Raw genomic sequence first — 15,763 nt, 5'->3', positions numbered from 1 at the left:
AGACTACTTTATAATCTTTTAAAGAGCACATATCATACTGGACTGAACTGGCACCTTTTGAGCTCTCAAGTATTTTGACCCCTCACAGCCACTTTTCTCAGTTCCCTCTCTACACTGACTCTTCTGTTCTGCCCCCAGGGGCCTGGTTCCAATGGGTTCAAGGAGGAAATGGTGCTTTTCCATTCATTTAGGTTTCAGTTAGAGGCCCTTGCTGGACTCAGGTTCCCTTCTGCCTTGAAGAGTGATATTACAATTAAATAATTAATGATGTTAATACCATTGAGAGAGAAATCCAGATGCGATTTGCTCACTGAGTGACAGTGAAACTGCCAGACTGGCAAACTCACCATGGGATGTTGGGAGGATAACCCACTTATCTCCTCATCCATGTCAGGACACCAACAGTAAACAACCTCCTGGGCTCCCACAGGGCTGCTTTTGCACCAGAAGGTTAAATTAGTTCCCATAAAGAAGATTAATAACGAGCCTGTTGATCCATGGGCAGACATTGAGTCACTCAGTATGTAGTCAACTCAAGAAATAAAACCAGGAGTGAGAGAGATTTGTTGTCAAATTGATGGGGTCAGGATTAAACACCAGAGCACATGATTTGAGCAGCTCTCTTCATATAAACACACACTCAAAGAGGAGAACAGCACTCCCAAGAAGCATATGCAGGGCTGGGTCAGGCTTTGAAACATGCAGTTAGGGCAGCTGGAGTGCCACAACAAAACCAAGCACACTGTGGTTTAGGGAGACATTCATCACTCAGCAAGCAATAAAAATATCTCAGGAAAAAAAAGAGAAATACTCAATAAGGCTTGAAGAAAAATGTGCTTTATCCCTCCCTTTAAATATACTTGGAAGCTATTTCTGTTTGTAGGTGCCACACTGTTCACATGCTGAAAGTGTAGAACAGCCAGATATCACGACACAAACCCCAAAATCTCTGCTGCTACATAGCAAGGGACCTCAGTTAGAGCTACTGTTATCATCCTCTTTGCCATCATCATGGAAAGGAAACTGGGAGGAGGGAAGAGATCATGACTTTCGACTGAGATGAGAAAGGATTTAACAATATAAAAGCACTTTTAATGTTTGGGTGCCATTGGAAGGAAGGCCATACACTTTATTTACCCAAGGATTATAAATTCAAACACAGCATCCCCGATTTCCTTCAGGGCCTTTGTGCAAATAAAGTAATCTGAAAGTCATTCTTCCTGCTGGCATCTGTTAAATGCTTGCCCAGCCTGAAACACTTGCAGTGATTTTCTTGGCCTTCAGCACACAAACAGAAGTGACACACAGGTCCTCAGTGACACAGGGAGCGACCCTGACCCTCCTTTGCCAAGTCACTTTTCTGTTATTGCTTATTCTTTGCCAAACAGGCTGTAGAAAAATAATCACATTTAGTGCCTGACCGGACATCTTACATGGGTCATCTTCCCCCACTCCCCTTGACTGTCCACTCCACAAGATTATGGGAGGGGAGAATTACATGGAAATTTGCGGACTGCTGGGCATCTCCCACTCTTTAGAGAGATTTCCAAGGTTGGACTCGAGGATCTTGGAGGTCTTTTGCAACCTAAATGTCTCAGTGGTTCTGAAATTGTAGCAAGACTCACAAGGTGGGAAGGCATGCAAACAAGAACGAAAGCGAGCAAGCCCTACCTTCTGGACCTGATAGATCTGGGGGGAAAGGGAGAGGAAAGAAACAAGGAACAAAGCTAGCGTGAATGATGGATACATAGCAACGCAACGCTCCACAGCTCGTTCTAGAGGGAAAAAACAGCATTTATACAGAAAATACAGCAGAACATGAAAACAGAGAAGAGCACAGTGAAGCCCTGTGGATTCAGGTAGGACAAAAGCAGTGTTTGCTTCATAGGCCTCCTCCATGTGCCCAGCAAGAACACAGCATTCCTGTTCCCATTCCCACCAGGCCCTGGGATGCACATGGGACATTTTATCCCTAGGCTTTGCACCAGGCCCGAGCCCAGCCCAGTTGTGAGCCAGGACCTCTCATTTTTCCAGCCTCCCTCCACAACAGGAATGGATGTCCAAATATTCACCAACTGTTCCTCTTTAAAGGATAGAATTTGTCCTTGAGGGATGAAGCACAACCCCACACACCGTTCACCTGTGCACAGCACAGTGCCAGTGTGTGAAAATTCCTGGGAAATTCCTTGCACATATATTGCTGGCCTTAAAGGATCCCTGCAGGTTTCCCTGACAACTTTTAATGTTTCTGTGGAGCCTCACACTGTTTTCAGGCTTTAATGAATGCCCTGCTGACACTGTTTTTCCATAGTCTTGGAGCACTTTGATAATACACAAAGCCTTTACAGCCACTCTCCTGCATCTGAATTTTGTGTTCTTGGAGAACTGCCCTTGAGACGAGCCTTGTGTATCCACGTGAAAACAGAAAACAAGCTTTTTCTCACATCTTTCCTGAAACCAGAAATGTTTCTGGGCTAAAAAAAAAAAAGTAACCCCAAAGAAGCCTTCTTGCTCAAAAACACCTGTCTGGCTGCACAATCCTCTGGTGGCAAGGTAGTCAAGTCTCCCAGATTTTGGGGTATTTGGAGGATCCCTAGCATTCACTGCTCTCAGAGATACCTCATGGAAATCCGGATCCCAGTGCTGGGAAGCAAAGCTTATGTCTCTCAATCCTTGCCCTCCTGATCAGGTTCCCCTTCACGAAGGACATCTGTACAACCCAGATTAATGTCTCAGCAGCTTTAATTCCCATTCCAACAAGCACAGGAGGGAAAATTAGGATCCATTTAAAAACCAGCATCCCCACACAAGTACTCCCCTTTCCCTAAGAAAGCCATGAAGAGGAAAATGAACTGGGCCTTCCCACAAGGCTGCACAGAATTCCCATCTCTGGCTTCTCCATGGCACACTCAGAGTGCCTTTCATCCATGCACAGGAGCCAAACACCACAGGTTCAAATGTGGCAATTACCACATGGCTGATTAATCTCAAAGCTTTATTCCACGCTGTCTTTTTCACCTGTGCCTCAAGGCAGCTCCATGGAAGCCATATTTTTTCCAAGCACAGTGCTCCAGGCTTGGCACAGCAGGTATTCCCTGCACACAAGGAGCCTTGTGCCCTGGACCCAGATTGCCAATGGACAAGATAACAATGGGGACCTTGTTCAGGCCAGGCACCATGGAGGGAGGTGGGGAGGCCTCAGGGATAAAGCCAATGCATCATCCAACTACTCCAGCTTTTAATAAAACCTGGAGTTTTGGAGGAACCCATTAGAAACAGGCATTACAACAGCTCTGCTCAAAACTGATTGATCCCTCAGCAGTGCACGAGGGAAAGGTGTCCCTACCCATGCCAGAGAGGTTGGAATTAGGGGATTTTTAAGGTCCTTTCCAACCCAAGCCATTTTAGAATTCTGTGATGACACTGTCCTCTTTAGAAAGTGTGATACAAGAAAAAACATACACTTTTAAACAATCACCTCTGTTGCAGATGAGTCCCTCCCAAAAAGAGTCAATACATATCTAAGCAGTCAAAGAGCAGTTTCCTGTATTAGGGTATGATCAAAAAACTCAAATGTGTTTTATCCACAGTATTGTCAGCAGACAGCTTTCCTGATTTCCTCAGCAAAGGAGTTTGCCCACAAAAATAAAGTTTTTTATAGAAGTAGCTTTAAAACAGGACAGAACAAGCCAGTGTTGCATGGTTAGATGGTGGCAGAACAGTCTGCTAAAAACATCATCCACATCATCCCTCTCCAAATTTTCCTGGCATCTTCACACTGAGAGTATAAGACACAGATTGACCACCACAAGCCTTCTTCATTTCTTCCATGCTTGTGTAAACACCAAGTTTCATTGTCAGTCTCACCCCTCCCCATTCAAGCCACAAGAATCTGCTTTTCCCTTTTTTTTTTTTACTAGAAAGCGTTAGCAGCATATTTTATTCCAAAGAAATATGAATCCAAAGGAGGAAAAATATGTGCAAGTGAGGTGAGGAAGGAATGTACAAAACAGCCAAGGCAATTTTCATGCTGTTCCCTTAAAGCAAATGCTGCAAATGAAGCCAGGGGACCAGCACAGTGCACTTGCCTTGAACTAGAAGTACAGGCTCATCTACTGCGTGAACTGGCAGGGAAAAAATCTTATCCCACCAATTAAGGAGTGGGAGGAGATCAGTCTCTTTGCACTTCAGGCACTAATATCAGCTTACACTATGGTCTCCAAGTGTCAGCCCTTGAAGAGACATTTTAAGCTTTGCCAGCAGAACACACAGAAAGCACTCCTACAGAAAGCATCCTCCACAATTAGCCCTAATGCTGCAGCTTTTACATGTCTCAAAATGTTACTGTTAAATATTGTTTGGGAAAAAAAGGCTTTAATACATTACAGGTCAAGCTTCTGAGAGAAAAAAAAAAATGCATAGGAAGAAAAAATTCTCCTATGAGCTTGCCTCGTAGCTCCATGAGCATTAACAAATTGTTACTCAGAAAAACTGGGCTGCCCACTCTCAGCTTGCTCTTCTGCGTGAATTAACAGTGAATACCTGAGTGCACACAGGAATTTGTCTCAGGACAAAGCACATCTCAACAGTACAAGCCAAAGGGACTGGCCTCAGACTCTGCAGCTGGAAACCAAATGTTTCAAAAGCATGGCTCCATAGTATGGTAAACCAGGACCCATCTCTGCTCTGATTCCCACCAGTGGGTGGAAAACAGGGAAGGGAGGAAATACCAAGTATTTTAATTGTCCTTCCAGCTCAGAACAGGCCCTGGCAATGAGAGCTGTCCTGCACTCACTGATGTGTGGAAGCAAACCAGAAAATTTAACCAGATTAATTATTTACATCTTTGGTGGATTACAAGAACAGAGCAGCTCTGAATGAGAAGTCAGAAGCATTCAAGCTGTAACACTTGTTAGACCTGTGCCTTTCCTAAAGCCTCATCACCAAGAACACATTCTCTAATAAATATGACCTGATTCATATCTCTGGGATTCAAGAGAGATCAATACCCCTATCTTTGGAGGAACTCCCCATGTCTTGGGCTGATCCCACAGTGTGGGCAGCAGGAAAGGGGGAATTCTGCCCCTCTGCCCTGCTCAGGTGAGACCCCACCTGCAGAGCTGCCTCCAGCCCTGGGGCCCAGCACAGGAATGACCTGGAGTTGTGGAGAGAGTCCAGAGAAGGCCCCAGGATGATCACAGGGATGGGGCAGCTCTGCTGTGGGGAGAGGCTGGGACAATTGGGTATGTTCCAACAGGAGCTCCATCCAACAGGAAAGATGGTGCAAGACTATTTACAAGGGACTGGAGTGACAGGATAAGGGAGAATGGCTTCCCACTGCCAGAGAATAGGTTGACATTGGATATTGGGAAGGAATTCTTCCCTGTGAGGGTGGTGAGGCCCTAGCAGATTGCCCAGAGAAGCTGTGGCTGCCCCATCCCTGCCAGTGTTCAAGACCTGCTTGGACACAGCAACCTGGGCTAGTGGAAGGTATCCCTGCCCATGGCAGGAGGTGGAACAAGTTTAGTTTTAAGGTCCTTTCAATGCTACACATTCTGGGATTCTGTGATCAGGATGTGATTCTTGTGCTCACTTTTTTTCTCCAGCTTCAGAAAACACTTTCCATGTACCCAGCTCATACCTTCCTATGAAACTTGTGCTCATCTTGTGCTCATCAGTTCCCCTCCCTGGAGAAAAAAAACCAACAAAGAAACCAAACCAAAAAACCCAAAGCACTGGCACAGTTACCCTTCTCTGTGCTGCCTGGCACAAGGTGGTGCCAGGTGATGAGATGATACCGCCTCTGGAGCACACCTGCAATCCTGCCCCACCACAGTGCAGTCTTTCACAGGAACATTCCCACATCTCATCCTGCAACTGAGCGCTCTCTGCCAAAAACCCATCTATTCCTGCCGTACCATTTCTCAATCGTGCGTGTAAGACTCTTCATGCAAAAGTCACCCAATTACTTTAAAACGAGGGAAATGAAGTGCAAGATTGAGAAATGTCATAAATATGAGGTGGTGGGCAGGAGAGGAGCCAGTCTCCAAATTCAAACCATTAAAACACCCTCTTTCACTGCCATAGTTACAGCCTGTAATGGTAGCACCTGGAAACTTTTAACTCAGACCAGCAGTGTAAATATATTCTCAAGTAATTCATGCTCCACAAGAAGCCTGCCAGGGCATGCACACGGCTTAAAGCATGAAAAACTACACGCACACACAATAAATTCATTTATTGCTTTTTAACTCCCAGAAGGGAGTTAGGGCTCTAAAAAGCCTTCTGAAGTAGTAAAGCAAGTGCTTTAACTTCTGGTTATTTAACATGGCAGCAGTGGAAAAGCGCTTTTTATGTTTCTGAAAAGTTTGCAAAGGGAAATGAAGGTGGCAGAGAACCAGGTGTACAGATCCCAGTGTCACAGCAGGTTCCCCCTCCAAGGAAGGGATAGGTGCCAAATATCTCGTGTTGATCGCTGCTTGGGATTTTCTGTATTTATGTTTTATTATACCTGCAAGATACTTGTGGCAATGAAAAACTTCCTGCAGCTATCCTTAGTATCTCTACCTGGCATTTGGAGGCTAAGATCAAACTGTTTCGAAAAGTTACAGAATATCCAAGTGTGCAGACTATTTAATAAATGTGTCATATATGCCAGGGAGCTACAAAGCAGATTGTGACTGTGGTATTTCAGAGGGACATCCTGCCCTACTCATTTTCTATCTATACAAGGTTTTCACAGGTTTTCAGATGACAAGCTCTTAATTGCAGGAGCTTCAGTTTTCACACCTAAATTTCAGTTTACCGAGAGACACCCTTTGCAGCATCAGCTTTTAATCTGCAAAGGGGTCATCAGCTCCATTAAGTCACCTATTAATTAGATGGTGTCAGCTGCCAGGAAACCCCTATTTACCCTGCTGCCCAAACAAAACACGTGGGGCCTGTTTGGCACAGCCCTCCCACAGCTGCTCCCAAGTGCCCCGGCCCCGGCTGCCAGCACAGCAGCTCGGCAGTGACAACGCTTCCCACTGTGGGCCAGGCTGCAAGAAACACACTTCAGAAAGCAGCAACTGCAGCAGGAAAAAGCTCCCACCTTCCTCAAGCTCTGTGTTTGCAGCAACGGAGCTGAGACACATCCAGACCTGCCTCATCAGAAGCTGAGCATGGGCAACCTGCCCAAGAGCTTCTCTGTGGGCTGGCTGCTGCAGCCTGCACTGGCACTGCTCTGCTGTCACATCCTGATCCACATCCTGCTGTCACCTCCTGATTCACTGCTCCAAAGCTCAACCAGATCCCGCTCTGCACCCTTAAGCAAATGTAGAACCACTGAATTACAGAATGGCCCGGGTTGGAAGGGACCTTAAGATCATCCAGTTGCACCCCCTGCCATGGGCAGGGACACTTTCCACTATTCCAGGTTTCTCCAAGCCCCATCCAACATGGACTTGGACACTCCCAGGGACTGGGCAGCCACAGCTTCTCTGGGCAACCTGTGCCAGGGCCTCACCACCCTCACAGGGAAGACATTTTTCCTAATATCCAATCCAACTCCGCCCTCTGTCAGTGTGAAGCCATTTCTCTTTTTTCCTGCCCCACATTTATTCTTAGTATGTATTCCCAGACCCTTCCCCCAGACTTCCTACTTCTTCCTTCTCCTTCAAAAATCTACTGAAAAAACTCGGTTGTGATTCTGTTGTCACTCTTGCAGCTACTCTGCTGTTTCACTGAATGTGCATCACCAAGCACAAGTTTTGAGCATTCCTGGTTCAGTTCACCAGGTAATGCTTTGCCAAGTGCAGTTTCTACCCTTGCTCCTGCCAACAGCAACCCATCCTTTTTACAAACACGGCACCAGCTTCACAGCAGGAAGCGGAACAATTTCACAGAGGAGTTACACAAAGGCCAGGAATCTTCCATATTCATTTGATTTCTAACAAAGTGATAAGAATCCACCACCTCCGATAGGCACACAAAGAAGCTGCACACTTCAAAGTTTAACATTAAACAAGAATTACTAACCACCAGAACTTTCTGTGAATAATTACACTGACTTCAGCAAGATAAAATCCTTGCCATAATCCATGGTTTTTTTTTCCAGGTTTTTCTATGATCAACATTAGCTCCACACAGACTATTTCAAACAAAATACAGATGAGCCTTCTGTTCCAGGATCTCTGAACATCTTCCTCCCTGGATACAACCCAGCCATCCCCCAAAGCCTCAGCCTTACCTCCTTCTGCTGCCTCTCCAGCTCTTTCATCCGGATCTCCCGCGCTTCCGCCCGCGCCGCTCGCTTCGCCGCGAGTCTCGCTTCAGCCTGGGAATGCGAACACAGGGATGGGATGAGATGAAAGCTGGGCAACCCAACGGGGAATGTGCTCCAGAAGCAGGGCAGGGAATGGGGAGGCTTGACTCAGCAAGGCTGTAAACACATCTGTAGGAGTTAATTCCCTACTGCAGGTAATGGCCCAGCCTTCCCTTACTTGTTATCTTAACAGTCAGGTGAAACACCCCCATGCAGGCACTACCCTCCCTGAGCACTTGTGTTCAAAAGAGTTCTTTAATTATTATTTGTGTGGCTGGAGAGGAAGCAGGGAGATTTATTTAAGATAGGCAGGTTTTGCTCTTTTTGTTTTGGGTTGTGGTTTTTCTTTCCCTCCCCCACAGTGTGGATTGTTTTTTATTGATGAATTAATTTGACCAACACCAAACACATTATGTGCCATTTTTCCTAACCACTGACACTGTGCACACATACCTGGGCACAGGATTTGGGTAAACACTAGAGTTCAGTAGGCACAGCTAAGACTGGAATTAAGGAGAGAAAAATTAGAAATCTCCAAAATTCCATATTCCAGTCCAAACCTCACTGGAGTGGAATTCTGCCAAGAACAGACCTCTCGAGAGATCTACGGTGCTTCATCACTTCAGCCCTGTTGGAAGCAATGGAGCATGCTATAGAGTAACATTTTTAATATTCTGATTTAAATCCCAGGCAAAGCCAGTAGGCCTTTCAGAGGAAAAAGTAAAATTAGCTCGGGCTTGGTACAGTACAACCGTGAGGAGCTCACCCAGTGGAATTCAGAGCAGCTCAGCAGGGAGCCAAAGGCACCACTCACAGCCAGCCACCCTGGTGTTGTGACACCCAACTCCTCTGCTTCTGAAACCTTTTACTGTAAGTACAGTACCCAAACTGACAGGAAAAACTGCCATAATATCAAGGTCAAGCACACAGAGAAATCAAAATGCTGGTGTTTTCAGCAGAGCTTCTAAACAGAAGGAAAACCACCCTAAAAATAAAAAAGTAATTTCCCTTCTATAAGTGCTTTTACCACTCAAACCCAGGGGAAAGGGTCACTTCAAAACCACAAACAAAACATGGGAAAAAAAAAAATAAAAAAAAAAATAAAAAAAAGGAGTAGGATGGCTGAAACTTGAGTTAACAGAGAAGGGCTGATGAAAATCAAGCACGAGCTGATGCATGGGAGGACCAGGAGCCTTGTGATGATGTAGACCTTGAAACCTCAGAGTGAAGAAGACCAAGAGGGGATCTCATCAATCCATACAAATATCCCAAAGGCAGGAACAAGAGGGTGGTGCCAGACTCTTTTAGTGCTGGCTGGTGGCAGGATGAGGCACAATGGCCATAAACTAAACCACAAAAAGTTCCACCTCAGCATGAGGAAGAACTTCTGTTCATTGAGGGTGACAGAGCACTGGAACAGCTGCCCAGGGAGGGTGTGGAGTCTCCCTCTCTGGAGGCATCCCAAACCCAACTGGACATGTTTCAGTGTCACCTGCTGTAGGTGACCCAGGGGATTGAACTGGGACACCAGAAGTCCCATCCAACCCCAAATGTTCTGTGCTTCTGTGAAGTCTGAAAAATTACTTGTAACAAGGAAACAAGCCTTCTCAGAGAATAAAAAAAAAGTCCACGGCAGAAAGAGCAAAGGGCGGGTTTTGCACAGAACTGCTCTCCCTTGAGCCCTTTGCCTGAATTTCAAGGTAAGTGGCTCTGCCATGGACAGAAATTCATAGTAGGAGCAGACCTTCCACACCTGCACCAAAAACCATCCCCTCTCATAACCTGTTACTTACAAAGCCAGGTGACAGCGAGGCTCTGGGTGCAGGCATGAATCCCCAAACTTGTTTTCAACAACACTTCCCAACCTGAAGCAGTCTGTCCAAGAAAAGAAAGCCCCAGCCCTGCTGCTGCTGGGCAAATCCCTGGCAGGCAGTGCCATGATCCACCTGCAGGGTTTGAAATTGCTCATGACACCCACTATCCAAACATGCACTGAAATGTGTGCTAAAGGCACGAAATCTCAGCTCTGGAAACAAGTCTGGTATCGACCTTATGCGATCCCTTCTGTTTATTTAAAAATAAACACTGGCAAATCCCACCTGATAGAGGTGAGGAATAAAACCAGCACAAACTGGTTTTTCCCTATGGAAAACAGAGGATCCTAAAGTCTCCATAAGCAAAACACACCAAACAGTACAGGCTGTGGATCCCCAACTTCCCTCCTGACAGAAGGCAGCAGAAACAAGATTATTTGGATGTTAACATGATTGTAGCTGTCATCCTCATGAATTTCAATAACCAGCTGAGCTTTCACATCACAACTAGGTGCCTATATGCAAAATTCAGATGTAATTCAAATTATACATGTTTCCCCTTGGTTTCCTTGTATGATAAGGGCCAAAGGATTTACACACTTGTTACCTATGTTGCAGAATTATACATTCTCCCAGAAGCAAGCACAATACAATATAAAATGAAGCAACTTGAAAAATAGTAAAAAAATTTAAAATTTAGCCAGTTTTTCTCAGGACTTCCTGAGAATGAGGCTCGCTGGTTTCTAAATTACAGATACCAACTGCAGGAAGTTAAATGAATTTTGCTTTGTGCAAAACTCTATGTTTTGCTTGTCATTTCTTAGGATTCTGGTTTTAGTGCCAATCCATGGAGCATCTCCACTTTATTCTACTTCATCTTTGCAGCCCTCCATCTGCCCATTTAAAGCCAACCTGCAAACCTCGTAAGAATAAAAACACATTTTCACTCAGCAGCTTTGACTAACAAACAACAGTTATATCTTGGAACAAGGATATTGTTTATTTATGAACTTTTTCTTTCTATAACCAAGTCAGCCTTAAGTACCTCTGAATACAAACAATAAAAACAGTATCCTGGGTTCCTGATCTTTAAGCTAAAAAACTGTGGTTAACATATACTGGTACCTTTGTAAGAAGTCATCAAGTCTGTCCTGAGCACTCATATTTTAAAGCAAGTAATTTTCATCACATCAAAACAAATAATTACAGAATTGTTTGGGCTGGAAGGTTCTTCATGAGGTCTCCAGTCCACCCTTCTGCTCAAAGCAGGCTCAGCATCACATTCAGATCACATTGCTTAGGGCTTGGTCCAGTTGGCTCTTGAAAACCTCTGAGCTGGGTGGCTCCACAGCCTCTCCAGACTCCTGTTTCACTGCCTGACCCTCCTCATGGAGTAAGTCCCCACCAAATCATGTCAGAACCTGCTCTTGGCTCCTTAGTGACCCCAGCCTCTCTGTCAGAAGGCTGCTGTACCTTAAGGGCTGCATCAAGCACTAAGCAATATTTTCAAGCATGTTCTCAAGGATGTCTGTGCGCCTTTTAGATGATTACACAGTTATTTTCACCGTGGTTCCTTACCAAACACCAGCTCATTTGTGCTGGACAAAGGAGGGTTTGTAAGAAACAGGCCATCCTTCCCTAAAGGGTTTTCGAGCCCATGGTAAAATGAGAGAATGAGGGGCAGGAAATATGCAAGGAGAAAAAAAAGGCTTCATTATGTGAGGCTATCCACCAGTCTTTGGAGGGTGCTCTCTAGCTCAAGAGAAATATATCATTCTATAGTCAGGCCAGCCATCAAATGGTCAACCTGTGGCCTTCATAATCCACTTTCTAGAATGCTTTGATGGATGGAATTACTTAACTCAGAATGAATTTATTTTTTTTATATATATATACACTCTGTAGGTGGCGTTGGTGACAAACCTGGTGTCATCCGCAAGCTCAGAGAAAATAAATCCATCAGGGCAGGGATGAGTCCACACCTCACTGGGTAGGATGTTACCAAAGTCAAACCAAAGTCTGGTAGCAACCCTAACACCCAACAAGTCCTGCAGTTAGTGTGGGAGTTGGTTTTCCTGCGCCAAAGCCCAGCTTAGGTACAATGGGTGCTGCCCAGCACGGCACAGGGCAAGGACACCCAGAGCAGCCCCACTGCCACCCCCACCTGCTCAAGCTCTGAACCTTTAGGACATTTAAGAAGAAAAACACAGGCCAGACTTTCAGCCAAACACAGAGGAGCTGTCAGATTTATTGTGGGCCTCTTCCTCAGAAGCACGGGTGTGACTGAACTCATCAGAATTTGTCAAACCACTCTCTGAGACTCTTGGACTCTGCTCTGTGCTATAAATACTTTGATTTCTTGCACAGCCTGCAAGCAGCAATGCTAACTTTACATTTCTCTCTGTGTGCTGACTAAACCAAAACAGGCTTTGCCTGGCTGACTTTGGTCTTCATCCAGCCCAAGCACTTGGCAGAGCCCAGAGTCGAGTCACCTCTAAGGGCAGTAGCAGAGAAAGACACTGCAGCCTGCAAAAGACACTGCTGAACATTAAACCACCTCAAAAAATTCACACACTTCTGAAATTCAGCTTACTAAGAGCTGTTCTTTAGGCTGCCTAAGGCATAAATAACTATTCAAAGGATTGAAGATAGAAAAAGAAAAAAGAAATTAGAAATCACTATGACTGAAGGAAGTAATCTCAAAATCATCTAAAATTCACTAGTGACTCAGCAAGCAATACAGGCTTCAATCAAAAGTGACAGATCATTGTCAAAAACAGAAGAATAAAAAATATGAAGCCTAATTGCACTCATTACAAAGCTTTTGTGACTTCCCTTTTATGAAATATTGTTCATGTGATGAGAAGAACTGGCAGCTTCAGCCCTACAAAAAAAACCCCCAAACCTCATAAGAGGCTTCTGTAAAGCTCCATGGGCAAAATGAGAGGAGATGGCAACCAGACTGAGATGAACACAGCACCAGCTGAAAAATCACCACCTTAATTTATGGGACTCGCTCAAATACTACAAATATACACACTGAATTCTTGTCTTTTTATTGCAGTTGCTCAAAATGATTTACAGTCACCAAGCCCTGAAACAAATGCACTGTTGAACTGCAAAATGCTCGTTGCTTTTGCCGGGCTACTTGCTCAGCACTTGACACTCCTGCTTAAGGGTCACTCAGCCTGAAAATAAAAACCCAGCCCCTGTACAGCAGCAAATCTTTACCTCGGCTTAAGGAGTTCAGTATGTTTATATCTGAAGAGGGAAAAACTAAGCAGGTTGTAACTGGAGCACAACTACCTCTGAAAAAAAACCAAACCAGGTATTGGGTATCAGTTGGAAAGGGTGAGAAGCATCTCCCACTGCACGCATCAGTGGGGAGAAGTGGGGGCATGGGGAGAAGGGGAGGTGCAGCTGCTGTGGAGTGGCCCCTACTTTTTTTAAACACCACTGGTGGGGACAAGGCCTGCCTGTGCCTGTGGCCAGGGGATAAAGCACAATGGTGACGGAAGCCGCGGCTTCCTGGCCCCGCGCGCCGCGCTGGGGAGGCTGCGCTGTCATTATCACGGCGATGAGAGAATTATTTAGGTGAGTTGCTAAGGTAGAGGCCAGCGACACACACATCCTGAAGGTGTGCATTCTCAGAGCCTTTCCCTCCTGAAATGGCCAGGGCTTCATTGTTTGCCTGGAAGGCCCAAGACACAGCCAACAAAGACAGGAAGTTATGCTGCTTTTCTGAGCGCTGAAAAATGACTATGTTGACTTGCCACATAGTTACATGTCTAAGAGTTTTCCAGCTATACAAAGCACCCCTCAATTCCAGTGCACTCAAAATTACCTCCTTCTAAGACTAGTAACCAAAGTCAGTATTTTTTGTGGATCCAGGGACTGAAGGATTGAAGTGTTAGCTTGCCAGTACCAAACCATACCCGGAAAAGCTCTCTGATCCCACTGCCAGTGAAACCTTAAAACACAAGTCTGCCTGACTAAATTACACCTGCTCCCTGTAAGCAACCACTGCTGTGCATTGCTGCAATAACTATTCTCAGGCTGATTTAAACCTCTTGCCAACATGCTTAAGACACAGCCAGCCGGTCATTTTTGGGGCCAACATAATTTTTCATGATGGATGCTGTCTCATTCCAGTATTCTGTATCTTCTTCCTCAAGTATTATAGGACTGTTCATTGTTTTTAGCCAAGTCACACTTTATCAGTCAAAAGTCTGATGAGGTTTCTTGCACTCCTACATAATTTAAAGTCTTGCTTGGACATGCAACACCTGATTTGCAATACTCCTGCAACACAGCTGACCAACATAGCTACCGGGCAGAACCAGTGCTAACCCATGGCAATGTTTTTCCCCATCTCCATTTGAGCAACATGTGACTTAACCCAGGAGTTCCAGGAGCTCACCGGTGAGTGGTGACTATTTAGCATCTAAACGAGAATGACTATAATGACTTCCATGTTAAGAGGTCAAACCATCATATTTATCTTTTTTTTTGCATATGAGTTATAAATACAAACAACACTTTGCACCACTTACTCATATGGTAATGAACCCGTGAATCACATAGGGCTCGGTCAGTCCACATCCTGCTTCACTCCTCACCTTTCTTCTAAATGCAAATTACTATTCAGAGGCAGCAGGCTGATGAACCTTAGCCTACACACAAACACAGGGATTCCCTTGCAATGCCCCCAGCGCCGCTGGCCCGGCAGCCCATCCTGGGCTGGTGTGACCGCTCCTCTCCCCCGTGCAGTGACAGCGGCGAGCCCGAGTGACAGCTCGTGTCCAGGGATGCCCGACCCGCCCGCGGCCATCTGACGGTCCCACGGGGCTGCTGTGACACCCGGCAATCATTTAACACCACGGTCCCCGGAGCAGCTCACGTTTTGGTCAGTGGATGTGCAAAGCGAGCACGGCAGAAGCCTCCGGGGCCGGGCTCACACGGCGCCGGCCGCTCCGCGGAGCTGTCCCGGCCGCGCTGCCCGAGCTCCCCGCAGCCCCCCGGCCTTACCTGCTGCTGGGCAGCCGGGCTGAGGCAATCGGCAGCCGCGTCCATGGCTCCCGCTGCCGCCGTCTGTCCCCGGCGGGGCCCGCCCGGACGCGCCCGGCACGGCCCGGGGGCGGAGCGGGGAGCGGGCGGGGAGCGGGCGCTGCGCTCGGCAGCACGGAGGGAGCGCTGCCCGAGAGCAAACACCTTCCACCGCCGGGCATCGCTCCGAAACCCGCACGGCATCCACCGCGGAAAGGGCCTCCTCGCCTCCTTTTTGTCCCCGAGGAAGATAAACAGCCCCAAGAACGTCCCAACAACTCGGAGCCCGCCCGCCCTCCCTCCGGGCTGCATATCCAGCAGGTAACACCCAGGGCAGATGCTTATAAATATCTATTCCAACTCACGCCAAGTGGCCTTTGCATGGCCGAAACAAACCTCCCCAATGCTGTTAATTGCTGCAATTATATCGGGACTGCGGATTGCGTTGTGCAGAGCCGAACTTAAAATGAGCCATCCACGCTGGACGGGCTGGTGTTGGTTTTATTCTTTGAGAAATAAAGAACGGATGCTGTCTCATTCCAATATTCTGCATCTTCTTCCTGAAATATTATAAGACTGTTCATTGCGTTTAGCCAAG

General features: G+C 46.3%; 1 protein-coding gene across 42 annotated transcripts in view; it reads right to left on the bottom strand.

The window, feature by feature from the left end:
- LRRFIP1 (LRR binding FLII interacting protein 1) overlaps window positions 1-15,763 on the bottom strand; it is a 100,363-nt gene that overhangs the window by 48,398 nt on the left and 36,202 nt on the right. For 24 of the 42 annotated variants that reach the window (XM_086896189.1, XM_086896193.1, XM_086896194.1 and 21 more), the window contains exons 2-3: window positions 8,231-8,317; window positions 1,672-1,689 (exon numbers count right to left, since the gene is read on the bottom strand). In XM_086896189.1, the coding sequence (XP_086752315.1) occupies window positions 1,672-1,689; window positions 8,231-8,317 (105 nt within the window). Of the gene's footprint in view, window positions 1-811; window positions 831-1,671; window positions 1,690-8,230; window positions 8,318-15,147; window positions 15,258-15,763 lie in introns of those variants that run through there. The other 18 variants (XM_086896158.1, XM_086896174.1, XM_086896164.1 and 15 more) reach the window with 7 other exon arrangements.

The sequence above is a fragment of the Cyanistes caeruleus genome, chromosome 7 (assembly GCF_971803275.1).
Source record: "Cyanistes caeruleus chromosome 7, bCyaCae1.hap1.1, whole genome shotgun sequence".
Classification (NCBI taxonomy): Eukaryota; Metazoa; Chordata; class Aves; order Passeriformes; family Paridae; genus Cyanistes; species Cyanistes caeruleus.
This window is presented reverse-complemented; position numbering and strand designations above follow the sequence as displayed.